At 36.5% G+C, this 25017-nt stretch overlaps 1 protein-coding gene across 3 annotated transcripts in view; it reads right to left on the bottom strand.

The window, feature by feature from the left end:
* Positions 1–25017, bottom strand: part of Scfd1 (sec1 family domain containing 1) — a 71197-nt gene that overhangs the window by 8995 nt on the left and 37185 nt on the right. For all 3 annotated transcript variants that reach the window (XM_048362833.1, XM_048362834.1, XM_048362835.1), the window contains 9 exons: positions 24635–24708; positions 23796–23877; positions 20600–20696; positions 16386–16456; positions 13171–13250; positions 10494–10556; positions 6970–7045; positions 2532–2585; positions 1567–1619 (listed from right to left, as the gene is read on the bottom strand). In XM_048362833.1, the coding sequence (XP_048218790.1) occupies positions 1567–1619; positions 2532–2585; positions 6970–7045; positions 10494–10556; positions 13171–13250; positions 16386–16456; positions 20600–20696; positions 23796–23877; positions 24635–24708 (650 nt within the window). The remainder of the gene's footprint in view (positions 1–1566; positions 1620–2531; positions 2586–6969; positions 7046–10493; positions 10557–13170; positions 13251–16385; positions 16457–20599; positions 20697–23795; positions 23878–24634; positions 24709–25017) is intronic.

The raw sequence follows: 25017 nt of genomic DNA, 5'->3' as shown, positions 1-25017 counted from the left end.
CTGGGGAATCAAACCCAGGGCCTCATGTATACGAGGCAAGCACTCTTGCCACTAGGCCATATCCCCAGCCCCTCATATCCTTTCTTGCCAATGATACTTCTTACACACTGTATTTCTAGTAAATTCAGAAGAGAAAATAAACACTTTAGTAATCTAGTGACTATATTATATATTCCAACTCCCTTATACAGATAAGAAAGCTCTGGAGATGGCAAATACAGAGAGTTCTAAAGATCTCAAACATAAGGCACAGGCATGAAACCAGCCAACAAATTTCAGTGCCAGACATAATTATTCTTTTACTTTACAGGCTATTTCCATATCACCATGAATTAAATCTTTGTACTACCCACAATATGGAATAATTTACCATACCATTTCTAATAAAATGCAGAAATGATAGTGTTTTAGTAATAATTGTGCCAAGGACTTGGATTTTGTAGAACAATTAAAAAAATCCCACAAAATTTCTCAAAATTGGCATCCACAATAAAGTTTTCTTTTTGTTTTAGTGCAATAGTCTATTTATTAAAAAATTACCTAAATTTCTGGGGCTGGGGATATGGCCTAGTGGCAAGAGTGCTTGCCTCGTATACATGAGGCCCTGGGTTCGATTCCCCAGCACCACATATACAGAAAATGGCCAGAAGTGGCGCTGTGGCTCAAGTGGCAGAGTGCTAGCCTTGAGCAAGAAGAAGCCAGGGACAGTGCTCAGGCCCTGAGTCCAAGCCCCAGGACTGGCCAAAAAAAAAAAAAAAAAAATTACCTAAATTTCCTTCTCACATAATCGGTTTATCTATAGTTACTTGATAAACAGACTATATTTGTGTGTGTGTATACTTGGAAGGGGTGATCAACAAAATACCATGATACTGCATGATGAGGTTAGAATATATTTCATTTTTGTGATAGTAGGGACTGAACCCCGGGCTTTGTGCATGGTAGGTAGTTGTTCTACTTGTGCTGGCCTTGAACTCACTATCCTGTCTTCATCTCTTGGGCAGCTGGGATTCTAGGTATGTGCCATCACGCCCCACATAGTGCTTCTCTCTATAAAACCGCACGAAGCAGGGAGCCTATGGTTCACATCTGTCCTTGTAGCAGGTTGAGACGTGAGGACTGAAGTCACCCCAGCCGAGAAGGCCTGGAGACTCTTCTCCAATTAACTACCAGAATGCCATAGTACAGGTGTGGGTTTGGGGCTGGGAATGTGGCTTACCCGGCATGAAGCCCTGGGTCCAATTCCTCAGTACCACGCAAACGGAGAAAGCCAGATGTGGTGCTGTGGCTCAAGTGGTAGAGTGCTAGTCTTGAGCAAAAGAAGCTCAGGGACAGTGCTCAGGCCCTGAGTTCAAGCCCCAGGACTGGCCAAAAAAGAAAAAAAAAAGAAAAGAAAAGTGTGGGCTTAAGTGGTAGAGGACCAGCTGTGAGCAAAAATGCCAAATGAAAGTGCAAGGCTTTAAATTGAAGCCCCCCCCCCCCACAAGCCCCACAAAAACCAAACAAAACATTTCTACTCTTGGAAAGAAACCCCGCAATAAACCATATTAAGACAAAGTTGCTTACCTGTCATTGCCCCGCAGCATTTTGGGATCAAAATATCTATAGTCATCAGTTTCCTATTGAAAACAGCAACAACAAAAACTTTGGAATTTCTGTTCTGAAGATCACAGGCACAGTACACTTTATTCTATGTGCTTTATATGAAATTGCTCACTGAATCCTCAGTCTGAGAGTGATTATTATTATCCCCGCTTTCAGATGGGCATTGTGAAGTTTAAAATCTGTACTGTGGGGGAATATGGCCGAGTGGCAAGAGTGCTCGCCTGGCATACATGAAGCCCTGGGTTTGAGTGCTTAGTTCACTTTCATCTATGTCCAGTGCAGCTGTTGGGCCACTCTGTACTTTTTCATTTGCTTTCCACTCATTCTGTATCCTCCTCCCACTTTCCCTCAGATGTGCACATGTATCAGCATAGTCCTTTTGATGAACAGACTGATATTTACATAGCTTTCCGTAATTGTAAGAAGATAGTTTGGGCACCCATTCTTTAAGTAAATATCAACAATATTTACCCATTTATTCAGCCAACAATTTCTTCCAAATTACTTCTTCAGTCCAAATTAACTTTGTGTCATCTGAACATATGCACTTAAAAATGTACTATTCATTCTTCTCATTTAGTGTATTTAAATTGGTCCAGGTCCTTGTACTGTAACAGTGAATGCTTACTAGTTCTTGTTCAGTTACAGGATTGAGCTTCTTAGGACATATTTAAGTTAATTATCCATATAGAATATAATCTAGTTTTAGTTTGGATGAGAGTTGGCCAGAACAATGGTAGCAAGCTGAGAAAACTCAGTTTTCTCTGCGATAATTGCTAAAAAACGTTTTTTGAGAACAAATTCTTTCATTGCGCTTATATGTTACTCTGTAATGATTAATATCAATAGTCTGATTTTATCACTTTTCATATTAGTGACATTGCTACATTCAAGAATTTATGAGCTCCATGTAAAACATTACGTACAGGGTTTGACTTCATCTCCATGAGATTGTCCAAAATGCGAGTAACAGGTAGATTCTGCAGGAGAGATAGTATTTGGTTAAACATTAGAATAACAAAACGTTAGAACAAATCAAGAGTTTGTTTCTTACTAATAACAACGTAATCATTCTACAGTTAAGTATGCTTATCTTTTGATTAAACACATCCTAAGAGGAAGTATTTCATAAATGGTAGTCAGATATGCAAATACCCTTAGCACTGAAGTTTCCGTAGAAAAGTGTACTTCTCAATAAAAAGTTTCTTTTAAAGTATAAGTGTATCTAGGTTTTAGTAGCAATGCTTGGGGCTTTTTACTGGTTTGATTTTTTTAATGTCAGTAATTATAAGCTTTTCTTTTGATCAAATAAGAATACAATGTATTGTTTCCATTTCCTTTCTGCTACTGGTTTTCTTAGTTAACTTTATAGTTTGTGAAAAAGCATAAGATTAAATTAACATACGTTTCTTTCATTTGTAATAAAGGTCTATTTGTGTATCTTGAAGAAAAATGGGGCTACAGATATACAATTTTATTGCCTATTTTCATTTTGCCTGGGATGAATTCTGCATTTTCAGTGCTGTATTGCATGTCCTATTATAGAACAAATTCAATTTCATCATGAGATGTTGGCAAGAGGTGCTGCCCCTTGATGTGCTCACACACCTTGTGATAGAAATACTAGTTCTACATTTCAATCTGACAAGCTTTACCATTACTTTGAATGTAAGAACTCATGAAGTACAAAAAATTTACTAAATAACTATAACGTCTATTCAAAGTCATTCCTACTTGAAGAGTATTGTGCTCATTTTGAGCTGACACTACTTTGTGAATTGTACAGGATGTTCTGGAAGGAAAAGTTTGTATCTTGGAGACTACATCCAACAAAAGCAACATTAAATCTTATTACTCAAAACACTGTAGCTAACACATTACTATTTCACAAGGATTTTTATTTTCTTAGTTCATAAAGCATTTTATTGTTACTAAAATGGACTAGCACTAAGGAAAATGCTGCTTTACAAAGACAGAAAATATGTATTTTCCTTCTCTTTTCTCTAGGTTAGTAAATAAAAATCTTTAAAGATAGTCTCAAGCAAGCAAAATTAAAATCAAAGCATTTCATTATTCTCTGATATTTTTGCTGGCCAGGAACTTTTAAATATAAACACAAACACCAAATGCTCAAGCTGACTAAAATGTACTTCCTGAATACTATTTAGAATTAAAAATAAGATGGTTTAAAATTGGTAAAATTTAAGTTTTTTAAACTTTAAATTGGTAGCTTAAGTTTTATGTCAAATAAATTTGTTCATTTAAGAAGTTTAAACCATAGTTTCGACAGGAAATAATGGATTCAGATTAAAATCTCCAAGAATACTTTGTCTAAAGGAGAAAATTTATATATTATTTTGTAAGATTTTTACTAAATTTGACAATTTTAAATTCACTCCTGTAAACCGAATTGTTTAAGATTGAAATTGCACTAGTTAGACCTATACCAAACAGAAAAATTCAGAAAAGAATTTACAGAGTTTAAGTTGAGTCATATTTTTACTGTACTTGTGAAAATGAGATTTGAACATTTACACAGTATTTTATAACAAGTTTTTATTTAGTATTAAATAAGATTTCCCTAATGGGCACAATTAATTATCTATGTCTTATAGTTCTGCATTTGCCAATGATTATGCCATTGAATAAGAGCCTGGTCTTCAGAACCATAAGATAATACAGAATTAGCTGTACCACATACATAGAGATGGTAACAGATGAAGAAAGCTTGACATGTAGAGAAGGACAAAGAAAATGCCTATTTCAAAAGCATAAAACTAACAACACAACTGAGACATTGCTTAGCTGCTATTGTTCTAAATGAAGGTTTTAGTTTATAATTACATATCGAGAGTAGTTTACACACAATCAACATTTACTGACTGACACACTATAGTAGCACCACAGATTGTAGCAAATAGAGAACATCTGAACAAAACCAAGTAATTCTCACTGTTCAGCATAATCTGTTAGCTTGTCTTCAGAAACACACACACACACACACACACACACACACACACACACACAAATTGTGTCTCAGTAGAAAAGGCATAAACGAAATTTAACCCAACAAAAAACCCATTAGTTGTTTTAAAATCTGCAAGCATGTCTTTCTTTGTCCAGAAATTGTGGTTTAGAAATGAGATGGAAAATACCACTCCACTGATAACTGAATAAATTTTTATGATCAGAATTCTATTATAAATGTAGATTTGAGACTGAGTCCCATTCGCAAAGATCTTTAAAGCAAGGACTGCTATTTCTAAACTTAGCAAATTCAAATAAATGAACTAGAAATGTATGTGGAGATAAAAACAGTAAAAAGTCTACTTCTGAAAACCCTAACTGGTTTTATGATGTCAGTCATGTTTTGACTTTAGTCATTGGAAAAGTTTAGATAAAAACAATATTAACTTTATCCCTGATGTTATGATTGCTTTAAAAGCAAAATGCAAATAAAATAATAACTAAACAGACCACCTAACACATGGCTGTAGAAGCAAATGGATAACTTTCCAAGTTCTTCTACAGTGAGACACCTGCTGACTAGGTGGCCAGCACCTATGTAGTGACTACTGCTAGCTCTCCTCTGTGTCCTTGGGCTTCCGTGACGCTCTGACAATAAGGCCAGAAGCTGTCCTGATGACCAGAGCCTTGAAGGCTGAAAAGCACCAGGTGGATCTCCTTGAGGAGAAGCTTGTATGCAAAGCCGTTTCTACCTCAAGAAAGACTCAGATGGGATATGCAGGATCTGGAAACATATTGAGGACAGACATTAAAGGGTGAAGCACACACAAGAAGAGAAAAAGACACATCCATCTCTCCAAAATTTTAAAATTATAACCAAAGGAAATCTATTACCAGCCCGGGAAATTAGCAACTCTAAGCAAATCTTACATCCTCTGCTTTCTGCTGCTTCCCATTACCACAGGCATTTAAACAAATCTCAATATAAAACCATCGTTAACCCATATACATATGGTATCCACGACACTAGTTCTCCCTGCCTTTCTGAAGGTTTCATAAATAAAACTTATATTTTGGGTGTTCAATGTGATATTCTGATGTCTATTCTGTGAAATAATTACTACATAGCTTAAAAGCCAGTGTTAAGATTTACTGTTGCATAAAATTCTTTTGTAATTTTCTTGTCTAAATTATAATCTTACAGGACATACATTGTGATTAGAATTGCCTTTTCAATCTTTACAAAAATCTGTTGCCAATTCTTTTTAAAAAGGAGTACATGAACAAATGAGTCAAAGAAAATAAGACTTTTAAATTATAAAACTTTGTGCTACAATAGTCATCATCACATTTTGTACAATTATCCCCACAGGAATATATTTCCATTCTGTAAATGCCATTTAACTGGTTTTATGTGATAGATGATACCAAGCTCTTTATAAATGACCTAGAAAACAGGAAATGGCTAATCCTTTTTCTTTTTGTCTCACCTACTTACAGACTACAATGGAATAACAACTAAAAGAAATCTTTACAGATATAGGAGGTGGCTTTTCTCCGGCACCTTTTAGTTCTCAAACCATCCCAGGTGTCCCCACTGTAATGATACCAAGTTTTGGAGCATTAGGCAATTCAACTTTTAAAGTGGGTTACTATGAATTTAAATGACTAGATATAGAATAAGGACTCTTTACTGGAGAATAATTTGGTAATATTTATTAAGAATGAAGAGGTGTATCCATGCCCTTTGATTCCATAATTCAGTGGTAGAAATTTATAATGTGGGTATAGAAGTTAATCATAGATGAATACTCGCACAGAAAAAACATAAACATTTAAGCTAATGAGTTACAAAGCCAGTGTAAGGTCAGCCTGGGCACACAGCGAAACTGTCAAAAAAGAAGAAAATAATAAAGTGAGGAAAAGGAGGAGATATAGGAAGAGGAAGAAGAGACAAGAGGAAAAAGGAAGAGGAAGAAGAAAACCAAGCTTTTAAAAAAATTAACCCTAAGCGCTACATAAAATACTTTTCCAATTTATGCAAGACCTCAGGCTATATATTATGTTTATTAGCTTACTAGTATTCTCAGTTATGTGCAAAATGATATTAATTGTATGGCAGTTCATTATTCTAGACAAGTTAAGCTCTTTTTTTCAATAAGTATTTTCACAAACCTAAAAGTAAAAACAAAATCAACCAAACAAAAAACCCACAACATCACTGATGTTCCAATGAATAAATCTTAAGCTCTGAACTACACACATAAAAACACTCTCATATTCTTATATAATCAAACAAAGAGCACCATTACTCAAGTAATCCAGAAGTTCCATGATCCGTCAACCTGTCTATGCATGTCTAAAAGCTATAGCGTATTTTCTAACACGTGTACTTACTTGCTGCTTCAGCACCAGGTTCTTCACTCCTTCCATCACAAACTGTGATCCTGTATTCATGACTCGTGATAAGAGACTAGGGTAGGGGAAGAGAGGAGGACCACACTAAGTACAAACTGCTTATCCAGGGGAATACATAGAGAATGCTCACTGCATTTGGCATTTGGTTTTCACTGAAGACAAAGGGCCTTGAGAATTTCTGCCTCTGTGAGAACCACTGCTGCCATGTTAGTCTATAGTAAGATTGTAGTAAAATACTCTAGTAAATAATTGTTTAAAACATAATAGAAAGCAGGGTCCTCAACATAAACCTGGAATTACTTTTTTTTTTTTTGCCAGTCCTGGAGCTTGAACTTAGGGCCTGAGCACTGTTGCTGGCTTCTTTTGTGCAAGGTTAGCACTCCACCACTTGAGTCACAGCGTCACTTCTGGCTATTTCTGTTTATGTGGTGCTGAGGAATGGAACCCAGGGCTTCATGCATGCTAGACAAGTACTCTACCACTAACCACATTCTTAGCTCACGTATTTACTTTTATATTGATTGTTTTTGGTGATAGTGGGGTTTGAACTCAGGGCTCTGTGTTTGCAAAAGAAGTGCTCTACCACTTATGTCACAACACACCAGTCCTTTCTGCATATTTTCCAGCACGGTCTTCTGTTTTCTGCCTGAGGCTTGGATGATCCTCCTACCTCCATTTCCTTATAGCTAGGATCATTGCCATTGGTGTGAGCCACCATGTTCAGCCTTTTTGTTTGTTTTTATGAGTCAGGCACTCTTGCTACTAGACCATAGTCCCAGCCCCTTTTGTTTGTTTTTAGTTTGGTGCTGGTCCTGGGGCTTGAGTTCAGTGCCTGGGCACTGCCATAGAGCTTTTTTGCTCAAGGCCAATGCTCTACTACTTGAGCCACAGCTCCACTTCTGTTTTTTTTTTTTTTTTGGGTGGTTAACTGGAGTTAAGAGTCTCATGAACTATTCCTGCCTGGGCTGCCTCTCTTTTTCTTTCTTTCTTTTTGCCAGTCCTGGGCCTTGGACTCAGGGCCTGAGCACTGTCCCTGGCATCTTTTTGCTCAAGGCTAGCACTCTGCCACTTGAGCTACCGCACCATTTCTGGCCGTTTTCTGTATATGCAGTGCTGGGAATTGAACCTAGGATTTCATGTATTCGAGGAAAGCACTCTTGCCACTCGGCCATATCCACAGCCCGACCCAGCTTATTTCTGAGATAGCATCTCACTAACTTTTGTTTGGGTTGGCCTTAAGCCCTGGTCCTCCCAACTCCACCTTCTGTGTAGCTGCAATTATCATGCCAACCTCTTAAACATTATAATTCCTGGGGCTGGGAATATGGCCTAGTGGCAAGAGTGCCTGCCTCGTATACAGGAAGCCCTGGGTTCGATTCCCCAGCACCACATACATAGAAAAAGCCAGACGTGGCTCTGTGGCTCAAGTGGTAGAGTGCCAGCCTTGAGCAAAAAGAAGCCAGGGACAGTGCTCAGGCCCTGAGTTCAACCCCCAGGACTGGCAAAAACACAAACAAAAATCCATTATAATTCCGTAGCTTTAGGTATGGATTTTAAGCAAAATAAAAAATTCCTTGCATTTCCAACTGCTTTAATGCTGAAATAATAAAACTAAAGAGAGTAATTCAGACACTGTACTTTATGAAAACGCACATAATGAAACTATATATGCCTGGATATGTAATGCACTGTGTTCTTTATATGGTACCAGTTGGATCCAACCCTGAATTGTATATATCACATAACATGTAACAGTAACACTTAGAGGAACTCTGAAGAATGATTTTACTACAAAGAGAACACAAGATTTGCTATATTGGGTTTATATTTATGATTCAGTCACACATGGGAACAAAGAATGTTTTCTGGCACAGAATAGTAATTGTACATCATGATATAAGGAGACTAAGGAGATCTTTCAAATCATTAAAGAGTTTCTTATGCATTTTATGAAAATTCTAAACTAAAAACTCATAAGAAACATAATAGACTATTTATATAGGTCATAAGATCTGAAGATAAAAAACTGGAAAATCTACTCATAGGAATCCCATACTAGGAATTATTTAAAAAAAAAATACCCTTTTTTCCTGTCCTTATTCTTCTCTGAAATAAAAGAGATTTTGGCCAGAATAGAAACCCTTTATTAATAGCATTAAGACAGAGTGGCTCTCAGGCCACTTCTTGTCCCAGACAACTGAAGGAGAGGGCTAGCCCAGGCTGCGCTGCCTGGAGGTGCAGCCAGCTGGATTTATGTGTCCAGCACTTAGAAAAGACCTGCTTTTGATCAGTGTGAGGATTTTGTTTTTGAAGATGGTTTCATTAAAACCAGTGTGGCTATGTGTGGCTAGGACAAACTTGCTTTCCTCTGGTTTCATACTTAAATTTTAGCTCTAAAGAAATAAGTTAGGGACTGGAAATGTGGCTTCGTGGTGGAGTGCTTGCTTGGCATGCATGAAGCCCTGGGTTCGATTCCTCAGTACCACATTAACAGAAAAAGCCAGAAGTAGCGATGTGGCTCAAGTGGTGGAGTGCTATCCTTGAGCAAAAAGAAGCCAGGGACAGTGCTCACGCCCTGAGTTCAAGCCCCAGGACTGGCAAAAAAACCCCCCAAAAACAAAACAACCTTGGAAACATGTATGATATAGAAAAACTAGTCAGAATTATCTTATTCATTGTCTGTAGTAAGAAGTGATTTTTAGTCAAGGAGATTTCTATCATTTGCTATCATTTGGCACCTACACCTACCTACTACTAGCTAGACTGAGTGCTCCAGCTTCTAGTCCACACCAGGTTATTAACTGATAAGTTCTAAGGAGAAAACAGCAAATGAAGCCAATGGTTAACCCCATGTTAAAGGTATTAGCTTATATTTTGTTTTTTGCCAGTCCTGGGCCTTGAACTCAAGGCCTGAGCATTGTCCCTGGCTTCTTTTTGCTCAAGGCTATCACTCTACTACTTGAGCCACAGTACCACTTCCGGCTTTTTTCTATATATGTGGTGCTGAGGAATCGAACCCAGGGCTTCATATATATGAGGTGAGCACTCTACCACTAGGCTATATTCCCAGCCCTTAGTTTATATTTTAAAAAGAGAATTTAGCCTCACAGTGGTGGCTTATGTCTGTAATCCTAGCTACTTTGGAGGCTGAGACCAGAGAATCACTGTTTGGAGCCAGCCCAGGCAGGAAAGTCCATGAGACTCATCTCCAGCTAACCACCAGAAAACCAGAAGTGGAAGTGTGGCTAAAGTGGTAGAATACTAGCCTTGATTGAAAAAGCTCAGGGACAGTGCCCAGGCCCACAGATCAAGTCCAATGAACAATAAACAAAACTCAACAAAACTTAAACCACATAAGGAGGCAAAAGCACGTTGACATTTGTTATATATATCATAATGAAAACATTCTGCAAAATGTCAGGCATTGTATTGTATTTTAAAGCATGAAAAACGAACGTTTGGAGTACAAAAATAACAATTCAATGATTAGGAGTAGTACTCACCCCATTGGTTTAGTTGTGGTGCTGCCATAGCTGGTGGGAGCTGAGGCCATCTTAGCAAAAGCCCTAAGGAATGAGACGTATGTTTCAATGCTGATGGTTAAGTTCACGTTATTATTCTCCAGAATCTGTGCCCCCTTGTTCCTCAGCACAAGCCTTTGCTTATGCGGTCCTTCTTGAACAGAAACTGCACATTTCTTTTTAAGACTTGGTTCAAAACCGAATTCTTAATCCTTACTCAGAATTCGCCTACCCAACGATTTTCCCATTCATCTATATTCTAAATCACCTGCTTTTAAATTTAATTGCATAGTTATTTATTTTCAGTTCTTTGTAAATGTCTAGAACCTCTCTAGCTGACCTGTAAGGTTTTTAAAGACTGGGCATATCTTAAAGAGTATTTCTTTTCTAGGGAGAATCTATTTACATTTCCTTACAGAATCTAGAAAATAGGAATGCTCCAGATTCTAGTCCTTTGAGGTAACAAACTGTTAGGATGTTATATATTCTTCTAATTGTTGTATATATGAATATGTAACAGTTATGATTTAAACCCTAAAATTAGCATCGTCTTATACATTTTTCTATTAATACTTTATGTCAATCGCTATTACTTCATGATTCTTAGTTGTTTCCTAAATGAAAAAAACAAAAGGGAGGGGGAGGACCTAAAGAAAATGTTATGAGAATTGGAATAAAAGGAATCACTATAATGTGGTGGTAGAAATGCTAAAAATGTTCAAACTCAATTATGAGGAGTATTCCTAAACACAACACAAAAATTTTAATTTAGTTCAGAGGAGGCAGCCAATCAACTCACTTGCAATTTCTGTCTTAACAAAAAATTTCACTACAACTCTACACAACTAAGAGGGAAGGCTTACGCAGACAGTGAATGTTAACATTGGAAACTATAAACAATATTTTGACAAAACATATTTGAAAATACAGTCAATTGAAATGTCTTAAAATCTGATGTGAAAGTATTTCAAAAGTAATGTTGTACAAAATCTGGAAAATAAAGAAACACACTCAAAAGAAAAGAAAGATCTACTATGTAGTGATCTACCACTATTAACATTAAAGTATATGTCATTTCAGTTATGAAATTAAATGCTTGCATGTGTGCCCATAGATATAAGATGGAAACACAAGTAGGGATCAGACTGCAGGAAATGTCGTCCGACTGTTGGTCCAAATGTTCTCTACCTAAATAGCATGGTTACTTACGCTAATTTAGCTATTGCTTCCAAATGTGATAAGATCCTAGCCTTTAGTTTTTTAAATATGGTTTAACATACATTAATGTTGTTTTAGCCTCATTTATTTGATTTATTGTTCCTGCAGCACAAACATATTCAGTGACATAAATTCAATGCCTATCATATTATTAGAAAATATAATTGTTCCTTGGAATTCATGGGAGCTTAGTTCTAATACTCAATCTACAGATCTCAAAATCTAAAGATATAAAATGTAGATTATTTGTATATAACCTAGGATACCCTCTCATTTACTTTAAATTATCTCTGAACTACTTATAACTTCAACGTCAAAGCTTTATAAATAAAATGTACTATTTAGGGAATAAAAAGAAAAAAAGTCTACATAGGGTAAACAATTATTTTTCCTGAATATTTTCAATCCATGGACCGTGGAACCCATAGATGTTGAAGGGTCAACAGTATTTATCAAGCTAATCAACAAATCTTGTAAATATTCTTTATTTTTATCCTATCAAAAGAATGTAATTTAGTCTTATACAACATTTTGAAGTTTTACATGACATAGTTTTTATTATACACAATTTCAAATGGACACAAATGCCACGATGCATTCTTTTAAAGCACAATTTTGCTACACAGCCCAACCTGACCTTGAATTTATGATCTTGCCTCAGTCTCTCACGTGCTAGGATTGTAGATGTGTGTAACTACACATGGCTGAAATGCCACTGGATTTTAAAAAACAATTTTATAGTTGGATGCTCAGGCTGTTTTCACAGCATTGCTTTTTTTCCCCCCTCAAGATTGTTTTGGCTCATCAAGGTCTTCTGTGCATTCATATGAATTTTAGGACTAAACTTTCTATTTCTATAAAGAATACCACTGGGAATTTGCTAGGGATTGAAGTTCATAGATTAGTTTGGATAAAATTTCATCATTATAATTGCTTCTGAGTTTTATAAATCCAATTACTTCTTTGAAATAAATTGTTAAAAGAGCGCCAATACTAGGTCAAAGAGATTAAAACTTTTTTGTACAATCGAGAAAAATTGTGACTGTACTTGAAACAGTGGTTATGAACAAATGAATTACTTTTCCCATTTTCCTTGCACAATGTTTTCTAAATTATGTGAAGCTGCTACTTTTTTACTGCTATTAGTGAAATTAACATTTCTTTTTAATGCATCTGAGACACTTGATTCAAAAAGATTTGTTTTTGACCTTTTCATTTTATCAATAAAAAAATACACATACAGCCTATTTAGAAAAAAAAGCCATCACTGTTTCATGTAACTGTAAGTTGTGCATACTGGAAGCCAGATAATCTGTATACCTGGTTATCTAAATCCACCATGGCAGTGCTCAATCTACTTAGTTTCCATGTTCTTGGGAACAAAATTTCAATTGTGTCCTTATTTTAAAGGATAGGAATTAAAGGAAAAATTAAAACTTACTTCCACTGTTTTATATACTGCAAAGGATTAAGGTTGCATCCTGCATCTGTTAAAGCTTTTTTATACTGCTCCAAATCAGCCTGAAATAAGAAAAAAAAACAAACTATGTGGCAAAAAAATCATTCTTTCAAGAGACTTTATTAATTTTTTTCTATCTTTTTTTTCTTATTTATTGTCAAAGTGATGTACAGAGGCTACATTTCCATACGTTAGGCATTGGATACATTTCTTGTACTGCTTGTTACCTCCTCCCTCGTTCCCCCTCCCCCCCCTTTCCCTCTCCCCCCATGAGTTGTTCAGTTGGTTTACACCAAACAGTTTTGCAAGTATTGCTTTTGTAGTCGTTTGTCTTTTTATCCTGTGTCTCTCGATTTTGGTATTCCCTTTCACTTTCCTGGTTTTAATACCAGTATATACAGTTTCCAATGTACTCAGATAAGATACAGTGATAGTGCAGGTACAACCATAGGAAGGGGATACAAGAGGGTCATAAATAATAGAAGCTATGGTTTCACATCACATGTTGAAAGTAATTATAACAGTGATATAATACTCGCTTCCATAACATGGAGTTCATTTCACTTAGCATCCATCATCTTATACATTCATAAGGGCATAGCTATTAGGCTCTTGTGATCCTCTGCTGTGACTAGCCTAAACCTGGGCTAATTATTCCCTATGAGGGAGACCAGAGAGTCCATGTTTCTTTGGGTCTGGCTCATTTCCCTTAGTATAATTTTTTCCAAGTCCTTCCATTTCCTTACGAACAGGGCAAAAGAGACATCATTTGTTTGTCATGAGGTTTTACCAAAGGCATGAGTTAAAGTAGTGTTGAATTTTAATTGTTGGGCTGGGAATGTGGCTTAGCGGCAGAATGCTTACCTAGCATGCATGAAGCCCTGGTTTCGATTCCTCAGTACCACATATATAGAAAAAGACGTGGCACTGTGGCTCAAGTGGTGGAGAGCTAGCCTTAAGCACAGAGAAGCTCAGGGAGAGCCCAGGTCCTGAGTTCAAACCCCAGAATTGGCCAGAAAAAAAGAAAAAGAAAAAAAAAAGAGAAGAAAAATTACTTTTAAGAGATCACATAGAAAGTGAAATATAGGGGCTGGGATTATGGCCTAGTGGCAAGAGTGCTTGCCTTGTATACAGGAAGCCCTGGGTTCCCCAGCACCACATACACAGAAAATGGCCAGAAGTGGCGCTGTGGCTCAAGTGGCAGAGTGCTAGCCTTGAAGGGGGGAAAAAAAAAAGCCAGGGACAGTGCTCAAGCCCTGAGTTCAAGGCCGAGGACTGGCAAAAAAAAAAGAAGAAGAGAAATATACTGTTATCCTTCACTAACAGTTTTTTCTCTAATACTACACAGGCTGCTTTTCCTGGGAAAAGCACTAAATGAATGATTCTGCTTGACTAAATGAGATAAACTCAGAGAATGTGTAGATTCAGGTTTCTATCTCATTTTTTACTCTAAGCACTCATATTCATTAGCTGAATTAAGTTGTCTTACACTTTTAAAACCGTTTTCTTCTCTTCTCTTTATTCTTTTTATTTCCTGGGAAGTTTAACTGTGTTTTTCAAAGTCAAAGAACCTATCATCACAAGACTCCACTATAAAAATGATAACCCTATTTATTTTTTTGGTGGTATTGGGATTTGAACTCAGGATCTTGTGCTTGCTAAGAAGGTGCAACCACTTAAACCACATTCCTTAGCCTTTTTCACTTTAGTTATTTCCTAGATAAGGTCTAATGCTTTGACCACTAGGATTATAGCTACATACAACACACATGCAATACCACCCTCAGCCAGGAAAAAAAATAAACTTATACAGATTTTTATTTTATTTTCATTTGTAGAAATTAATCTAATAGAACTTAATCTAATCATAATTAGTTTCAAACATTTTAATGCCATTGAAGTTCAGAAATAATCCTTAACAAAAATAAGTGAATAAAGAAATATTTAGTTTTAAAATCAGATATTTTTTTCTTTCTTTCTTTTTTTTTTGCCAGTCCTGGGCCTTGGACTCAGGGCCTGAGCACTGTCCCTGACTTCTGTTTGCTCAAGGCCAGCACTCTACCACTTGAGCCACAGCGCCACTCTCGGCTTTTTTGGTACATGTGGTGCTGAGCATTGAATTCAGAGCTTCATGCATATTAGGCAAGCACTTTTAACAATAAGCCACATTCCCAGCCCCCAAATCATGTATTTTTTAGAAAATATATATATATATATTTTTTTGGCCAGTCCTGGGCCTTGGACTCAGGGCCTGAGCACTGTCCCTGGCTTCTTCCCGCTCAAGGCTAGCACTCTGCCACTTGAGCCACAGCGCCGCTTCTGGCCGTTTTCTGCATATGTGGTGCTGGGGAATCGAACCTAGGGCCTCGTGTATCCGAGGCAGGCACTCTTGCCACTAGGCTATATCCCCAGCCCCTAGAAAATATTTTAATATTTTAGGTAGGCTACTAGCATTCTCTAAAATACAGGGAGACTCAGACTGGCTGGAGAGTTTTTCCAGAAAGAAAACCATACTTTCTTATTGAATTAAAAGGAAAGAGGTGGATATATTCTTTCAGAAAAGTACAGTGACCTAACGCAAATGCTGGGTTTAATTTACTCCTTTAGTATGCCCAAAACTGTTGGCCAGTAAAAGCCTTATAATTTACCAGTCATTAAACAACAATGATGTCCAGATTTCACCTCGAAAGTTTCTATATTTGTTGCTCATTTCAGTATACTCCATTGAGTTCATGTAGGAAAGTGCAATTTTTCTAACCCAGCAAGTCTGACACTGAAATCACCACTGTTCTTTACAGCAGGACCATTATGAGATATTTTCTATATTGAATTTTCATTTTATAATACTCTTAAAATGGTAAGATCAACATTTTTAAAAAAACTTAACAAACCTGGTTAACACAGTTTAGAACACTTATTTTCCAGTAATAAGAATTTTGGCCACGTGAAATCAATTCATGTTCCAACAACTTACAACGGGTCAGATATTTCCTTAGTGGATAGTTTCCCCTAGTGACAATAAATATTGCTATAAAACTCAGTAGTAAATAGAATCAGCCTTAGCAAACAGTTTTTCTTCTAAAAAACGAATGAAGTAGGTATATAGCCATAGTGATTTTTTAATGTGTATTTCTGAAGTTCTGATTAGTATGTATGAAATAAGCATTTTCCCTTTTTCACTAACCCTATGGACATACCTCAGAAGGTACTTGCTGAGTGCTGATGTAATAGATGAGAAACAGCCTCATCTTGTCTTCTGGAGTTCCTGCTACATTGGGGAAAACATAAAAAAAGAAAAACACTTTCATAATTATGGTTATTATATATTACAGTCAAAACAAGGCCCATTAAAATTCAAGACACATAAAAGTGTGACAACAAAAATATGATTCTTTATTCAACCGAGTTAAGGTAATAAGTGCTATAATTATAACCATGTACAACACAGTCACGGAAAAAGACTAAATGTGCAACTGAAAGGCTGTGATTACAGACATCTTCATCCAATCTCCCCAAATGTCTATAATGCTGAAATTTATCTCTAAGACAAACAAAAAATGATAAAAACCAAGCTTAAAAATGGAATGAAAACGGGTTACTTTTAAGGTGGCAATAACTGCATACGTCAACTGGTATAAAAGACTGTTCTGGCAATCTAGGTGTAAGGTCATCCTTGGCATTAGTTAATATCTGCTATTTACATAAAACCAGCTAGCCAAACCTAATATATTTCCCAAATGGGAACCTCTGAACATACAAATCCTCTCTTTCTGAGGGGTGACACTGTTCAAAAAGAATATACTCATTCCCTGATTTATTAACTGTAACCCTTTTGTATAGTAACAAATACACACACACAAAACAGCAACAAAAAGGTGTCTTAAATACTCTGTTTTCTCTTCAGATCATATAAATCTTTCACTTTTTACCAAAGCATGTCTTAAGATGTAGACACAGAATCATTTATGCATATTTCATTATAGAATAAAAAGTTGGAGTGGGGTGTTATGGCACACAATTATAACCCAAGCAACTAGGAGGCTGAGCTACATAGGGCGTATCGTGTCAGCCCGGGAGACATAGTCAGGTCTTGTCTCAAAATACATAAAACAACTCCCCCCTGAAAATACATTATCAGTGATGAATCACTGACTTTCTTGCGTTGGAATCCAGACAGTCCATTTACTCTTATTCTGTGAATGTAACATATAATGTGAAATAAGGATCAGTGACAAGTTCTCCCAAGTTCTCAAGTTAACAAATGTTATATCCAGGACATTTTGAATATTAAGTTATGATACTCTAATAAGATTGCTGATATTTTGTCTTAGTAGATAATTAGTCTTATTGGCAAACTAGTATCACTACCAGCTTTGTATAGGCTGTGTTCCACCATCAATTCCATTTCCAAAACCTTTTGTAGCTACTGCAGTCAGATCCATCAGGCACTGATCAATCTGGGAACTGGTGGTCTAGCCCTCACCTTTCTTTGAAATGCTGTCAGGATGATATTCATGAATGTGTTCTTCAAGGGTGAGCCTAGGAATTCATAAACAACTTTATGGGATTGCTTTCCTGAACTCCATCCTTCTCTGCCATCTCCTTGGTACTCTGCCATTCCCTTGGCCTTCCCTATTGGGTGCTCTGGCCAGAAAGCTTTGGCTTTAGTTATCCTGCTCCACTGTGCACTTCATGCAACTATGGCTGCAACTGTAAACAAGCAGTTAGAGGTCAAAGAGTATGGGAGAACGAACAAGGTTGGTCCTACACTCAGGGAACCACAGCTCCAAAGACTTGACAGGAAGATTCCTCTCGGAGTTCTTTGGGCCTCTGAGTCCCTGACGTTGATTTTACTATCCTTAGCACCTAGCAACACACTATTAGTAGACATTCATTTTGCTTTGAAGAAGGAAAGTATTTCTTCACCCTTATTAAGTGGAAACATAACCTCACAACATTTAATAGCATCAACTAGTTGTTCAAGAGAGTAGTCTTGTGACATGTCTATATACACTTCAAAATGTATCTTTCCCAGACCCACCCCATCCTACACACTCCCCAAAGCCTAGGAATTGATAGCAAGGGGTCACATGCTGTCACATGCTGTCAGTTCTTTTGCACTGAAAGTGATTTCTGGTCCTGAAGACTGTCCTTTGTGACACAGTGTAGCAGTACCCTGTATACAGCAGGAAGTCTGAAAGATGCTACACCCCGAGAGCAGCGACAGCCGGGACCACCTGGACTGTAGGCAGGAACATTTATAAAGCAAGGTGCCTTAAATGTATATACTTGACATCCAATAAATATTGAATGCACAAAAATATTAGCAATAGTATCTTAAATATAATTCCAAATATAATTTTGCCAAACAACCCGATTTGAGTTTTCTCAAGGCATTGCTCTGGATATATCAAGGTATTGATATGTTGAAAAAAATGTTATATTCCAAATGCCTCATCCTTGTATTTTACTTTGATGTGGGTTATCTACATGTTATGACATACAGTTCTCTTCTTTATGTCTTCACCTCATGCTATTGTTGGTGAAACCATCTAGTTCATCAATGAAGTAACTGGGACATATTTGGTGAATTGCTAATTAAATAGGTTTTAAAAGCTTCAGTGTTTAGAATTTTATATTAAGGAAAAAAAAATTTAAGAGGTTCCAAAAAGCCTAAGATAGGCAGATCATGGGCAAAACACATGCCCAGGCAGAAGGGAGATGCTGTCTCAAAAGATAAAGAGTCAGTGCCAAGATGCTAGAGGCATGGCATAAACAGTAGAATACCTTCCTAGCAAGTTCAAGGCCCCCAGTTCTAACCCTAGCACTATTAACAAAAAATGAATGAAAACAAGATAGAGACACTAACACAATCCACAGTTTGCAGATGGGGATTCCAAGTGTACATAACTGGTACGTCCAGATCTCGAATACAGATCTGTAATCTAAATCACAAATGTTTCTTCCACCTGAGAGAACTTATTGACTAAGAATGTTCAAGTTATCTTGCTATCTCAATATATTTTCTAGTCTCATGTTATAGTAAACTTTTTAGTTTTGTTTACTATAGGGGCATATAGTTTTGAGACAAACATTTAGAAAAGAGTAAAAAAATGTAAAAAGGAAAATGGGACACCTCATAATGACATCACTGTTAAAAATACAACACCCTTAACAATCTCATGTATAGATACATACTGGGTCTGCATCCCTCCCAAGCTCGCGTTGTCTGAAGGTCTCACTTTGTTCCAGACAACAGAAAAAATTACTCAGTAGGCCAATTGGTCATTTCTTCTAGTAAGAATTTACATTCTAGGAGCAATTATTTATTCCAGAACAAAATATTAATAATTGGAGCTGATTGTTAGACTGTACATTTCTGCTACATTCAGTTTTCTAGCTTTTCTAACTTGGCAAAATCACTTGGAACCTCTTAACTTTAAATCTTTCCCATGATTTCTCTTTATTTTCAAGTCAGAATAATAAGATACATTTTTTTTTTTTGCCAGTCCTGAGGCTTGAACTCAGGGCCTGAGCACTGTCCGTGAGCTTCACTGCTCAAGGCTAGCACTTTACCACTTGAGCCACAGCATCAATTCTGGCCTTTTCTGTTTATGTGGTGGTGAGGAATCGAACCCAGGGCTTCATACATTCTAGGCAAACACTCTACCACTAAGCCACATTCCCAGCCCAATAAGATACATTTTAAAGAAAAGTTCTAGGTATAGTTTAGAGGGCATTTTTTTTCCCCCTGAACAATTTGAGAGTAAGTTGCTGGTCTGTCTTTCATACTCAAACATTAGACCCAAACTAGGATAATAGTGGTAATGTATGCATATATATATATTTTACTCAAAACTGATACTAATGGCCTAGAAATGATGGACTTACACACATATATCGCTTTTCATTTTCATTTCTCATTGCAAAATGCTTATACTTGTAAATTGTACCCCTGGTACAATACACATTAAAAAACCCCACAGAAGAACAAACAATGATAGTAAAGTAAAAAACAAGCTTTGTGGGGGAGGAGAATACTACTAGGAGTGGGGAGGCTAACCAAGAGGATGAATGAGGATGAACATGGTTGAAATAGTCTGTATTTATTAAAATAGCAAATGAAGCCTACTGAAATTGTCTTAGGCAGGGTGGAAGGAGAGTAAGAGAATGATACAGGGAGTATACTTGAATGGGAAACACTGTATGCGCGTATGGAAACCTTACCCTTGTACAACTAATAAATGTAGGCTAATAAATATATAAAGAAAGAAAATAGTTTTAGTTGTTTTTGTTATGAGGATTAGCTGACAGTAAAGTAGTAATTCTGTTGAAATTTTGCTCAACTGAAAACACTGAATAAAATGGCCCTATGTAAAACTTACATTAATCTCAAATTTATGGTACCTACCATCAGGGTCAGATATAATATCTAGAAGGGATTTATCCAGAGTAGTTTTGCTCATTATTTTTTCTTCATATTCAAAATACACATCCAGCTTTCTTGCCTGTTTCAAAATAAATATTAGATGAGGATACATTAATAACAATATACCAAGAGTCTCCTGCTTACAAGTTTCAACTTTTATGGTATTTTTAAAACAAATGTTCATTTACTTGTGGAATTTAAAGATTTTTTTTTTTGTCGGTGTGGGGCTTGAACTCTGGGCCTGGGCACTGTTCCTGAGCTCTTCAGCTCAAGGCTAGCGCTCTAACATTTTGAGCTACAGTGCCACTTCCAACATTCTGGTGGTTAATTGGAGGAAAGAGTCTCATGGACCTTTCCTGCCCAGGCTGGCTTTGAACTGTGATCCTTGGATCTCAGCCTCTTGAGTAGTTAGAATACAGGAGTGAGCCACTGGTGCTCGGCTAAGATTCCTATTTTTAGTCATACACTTAATGTAAAAGAAAAAAAGGGAAAACCAGTAGGCTATTTTATTTGCCATATATGAACATGTAAAATTAACTTTGTATGTCATACATGTATTTCTTAAAAATCCACATAACTCAATTTCTGTATTGATGAACAACTAGAACACTGATCATACATATACTCCATAAAAATTAACAGGTGGTCATACTATGTTTGCTTTTTTTAGTATGCATACCTAGATTTTTCCCTGTAGGACAGAAATTGACTATGTTATTTTCAAGGTTTTAAAAACAATTTTAATTTTTGAGATAAAACTATTTCCCTCATTATTTCTCCAGTTTATTACTACACTCAAGTTTTAGGTGATGGGAAAATTTTTCTGAATGACATGTTTCTCATTGAAAGTTTTACTGATGAAAATGCAAAAAAAATTAACTTAAGACCTTTTATTATCAAGTATTTACTAAATTATGCTTCAGATAACATTCAAGTGAAAATACAGTTTTTCTGTTTTATTTTATTTTATTTTTTGCCAGTCCTGGGGCTTGAACTCAGGGCCTGAGCACTGTTCCTGCTTCCTTTTGCTCAAGGCTAGCTAGCACTCTCTTTATATGGTGCTGAGGAATCGAACCCAGGGCCTCATGCATGCTAGGCAAGCACTCTACTGCTAAGCCACATTCCAGCCCAGGTTTTTCTTTTTAATACAAAGATGTTAACACTCCAAATAGGAGTTGGAATCATTCCTGAAATCTAGATACTTTGCAATACCATCAAAGAACCATAATAATTAAGAGAGCATATATACATTATGCTAAAATAACATAATAGTTTAGCAATTCTGCAAGATAAAGTAATGGATTTAAAGCTATGATTTGGGGACAATAGTTTTTGAAGCTTCACAGATCACAGCATGGCACCAAAGAATAGGGACATCTGGGTGGTAGACTAAGACATGACTAGAAACCATCTAGAGTCCTTTCAACCTCACTGCCTTGCAGTGTAAGAGTAATGTAATAGTTTGAAAGAGAAGAAATGTTCAGAGTTTAAAAACAAAATATCATAGAAAGATATACATTGAGATGTTCCATTTTTCACTCATCCTTTCTCACCCAGTCCTATAGGATTTTTAAAAAAGTTTTTGATTATTTCCTTAGCTTTTTGGTTTTGTTATGCAAATACAAACAAATAGAACGTTCTACTCTTTCTGATACAGAAAGCAATATACTCTTCTACCCTTTCTTGCTAAGGAAAACATTTTTCCTTACAAAATCTAGGCTTTTTGTATTTTTCTGAGTGCTTGCTATAGGAACTTTTGCTACTGTATAAGCTACTTTGAAAACTGAAATAGGTAAAAGGTGAAATCCGAGGAATGACCAAGCCCTTGAAATGTCTAAAATGGACAAATGAACCATTAGAGAGACCAGGTGGAAAAAAAGTCCAAGATAGTGACTGTGGAAAAGGAGAGCAAAAGATGGATCTTTAACAAGTAACAGTAGAAAGGATATGGGAAACAAAGTGAAGGGATGTCAAGGAAACTCCTAGAAGCTAAGATAGGCACAACATTCATGGGGATATCAGATTAGGAGAAACCAATGTTTAGAAAAGTGAAAGGAAGGCAAAAAGAACATAAAACTGATGTCAGCTCCTTCACAATCTGGCCCATTCGCCCTTTCTCTTTTAGCATTATTTACTAGGTTAACTGCCCTCTAGTCATATCAAATAATTTTTAATTAAGTATTAGATAAGCTTTTTTCTTCTAGACTTAGGCTTCTGTTATTTAGTTCTACATCACTAGAATAAGTTAATAGTAGAAGGCCTCATTAAGCAAGCTGATATAGGGTAATCATGAACAAGGTAATGAAAAATAAAGAGCTATGATAACAGAGAAATCTAATGTATTTATTCCAAAATCATAGTCCATGCTGGGCGCTGGTGGTTTATGCCTGTAATTCTAGCTTGAGAGTTTGAGAGGGGAAGGATTGTGGTTTGAAGCCAGAATGAGCAGAAAAAAGTGAACAGACCTTATCTCAAAGATAATCAGCAAAACACATGGATATGGAGGCATAGGTGGTAGAGCACTAACCTATTATAAAACCTGAGGTCCCGAGTTCAAACCCCATTACTGCAATCACTCACTCACCCGCACAGTCAGAGGGACAGTAAGAAGCTTTAATGTTAACAGATTCATCTAAAGCCAAAAGTTCCAAACCAAATCAAATAAATGGATGTGGTGTTATTAATGGGCATTGTGTGTGTAATACCAGAGAGGATTTAAACTGGGCGTCGTGGTGCGTGCTGCATGCCTAGAATCCCAGCACTTAGGGAGCAGAGGCAGGAGGACTATGGGGGAATTTAAGGCCAACCTAGGCCACCTAGAGAGATCTTCTCTCAAAAACCAAAACCAAATCATAAACCTCCAAAATGATTTTTAAATCTACATTACTGATGGTGAAATATATGTTTACTTAATAAAGTAAAAAGTACAGGCAGTCTTGAGATGGTACAACCTAATAGAAATATCATGGATCCAACAGTAATTTTCTTGGGTAAATAAGTCACTTATCCTTCCTGATACTTAAGTTTCCTCATTTGTAAAAAATGAACACAATACCTTTGCTTTCTATAACTATACTAATGTTATGTTAAATTGAAGGCTCAATGAGATAATGAACATGAAAGGATAAAACCCTATACAAACACAAGTCAAAATGTGAGGGGAAAAAAGTAAATTTACCTTTATATGTTCTAAAACAGCAGTGGCAACATTTGTATGGAGATCAATAAGTCTTTTTTTTTCAAGGAGTTCTGGCAAAGAACTACAAATACCAAAAAATTGAAAATTAACCATAAAATTTTCTAAGAAAATTATTAGAATAAAACTCACAACTGGTGTTTCCTCTGTGGGAACTCAGAACACTGAAACAGTGATAAAGTTACCAACTAAATTTACTTTCCAGGCTTGAGTGCATACAGTTTATCTTAGAATTTCAATCTGCTATTGAAATTCAGCTCCACATCTCAAATATAAACAGAAAACTAACCATGAAATTTAGATGACATTCATAAGATTGAAAAACTGCTTAATCTTCAATAAGAAGAAAAACTTCTGGGAAAGATTTAAATTAATAATGGCTTCCCCTTATTTTCCTAATAAAATTATCCTACCAGAAATTTGAAATAAACAAATGTTCTGCTGTATCTAAACGGGGAATGAGATCAGCTGGAAGATGTACTAAGCAGACAATTTACTTCTTTAGGTTCAAACTGATTTTGATATTACCTACTATCAAAAACATTAGTATTTTTTATTTTTTTTTTTAATTTGTGTGGTCCTGAGGCTTGAACTCAGGGTGCTGTCCCTGAGCTTATTTGTTCAAGGCTAGTACTTTACCACTTGAGAAAAAGCTTCACTTCTGGCTTTCCGATGTTTAACTGAAGATAAGACACTCATGGATTCCCCCTCCTGTGTAGCTAGGATCACAGGCATGAACCACCAGCACCTGGCCATTTTTGAACCTCCAAAATACATCTTATCAACACAAAGACTTCAAAGAGCGTATCTTGTGTACTTACCTAACAGCTGATGTTAGCTTAGCAGTATTGTCAGAAAGCATACTTATGGCTCCTTCATCTTCCCCTTCTAGTCCCTGGGAAGGGAAAACAAAGCTCTAGCAATGACTGAAATTTTCCAAAACAAACACATCCCTGAGATTACTGATAAGGCTCAATCCATTAGAAAGACTATTCTTCTCTAAGGAGCAAGCGCATGCGCATGCCTGTGTATGTATGCATGCGTGCGTGTGTATGTGCCTGTTTCTGTCAGTTATAGAAAAGTTCTAGTTGCCACTGTTCTAGTAAGCAGTTAAGGACATAAAGAATCAGCTGGCATTTAAGACAGGCTAGAAACTTGTAATGAAGTGTACAGCTGAAAGAAAAAGTTAGATCGCAGTGGCAGT

The sequence above is a fragment of the Perognathus longimembris genome, chromosome 14, assembly GCF_023159225.1.
Source record: "Perognathus longimembris pacificus isolate PPM17 chromosome 14, ASM2315922v1, whole genome shotgun sequence".
Lineage (NCBI taxonomy): Eukaryota > Metazoa > Chordata > Mammalia > Rodentia > Heteromyidae > Perognathus > Perognathus longimembris.
Note: the sequence above shows the minus strand (reverse complement) of the source record. Positions and strands in the feature narration are given on the sequence as shown.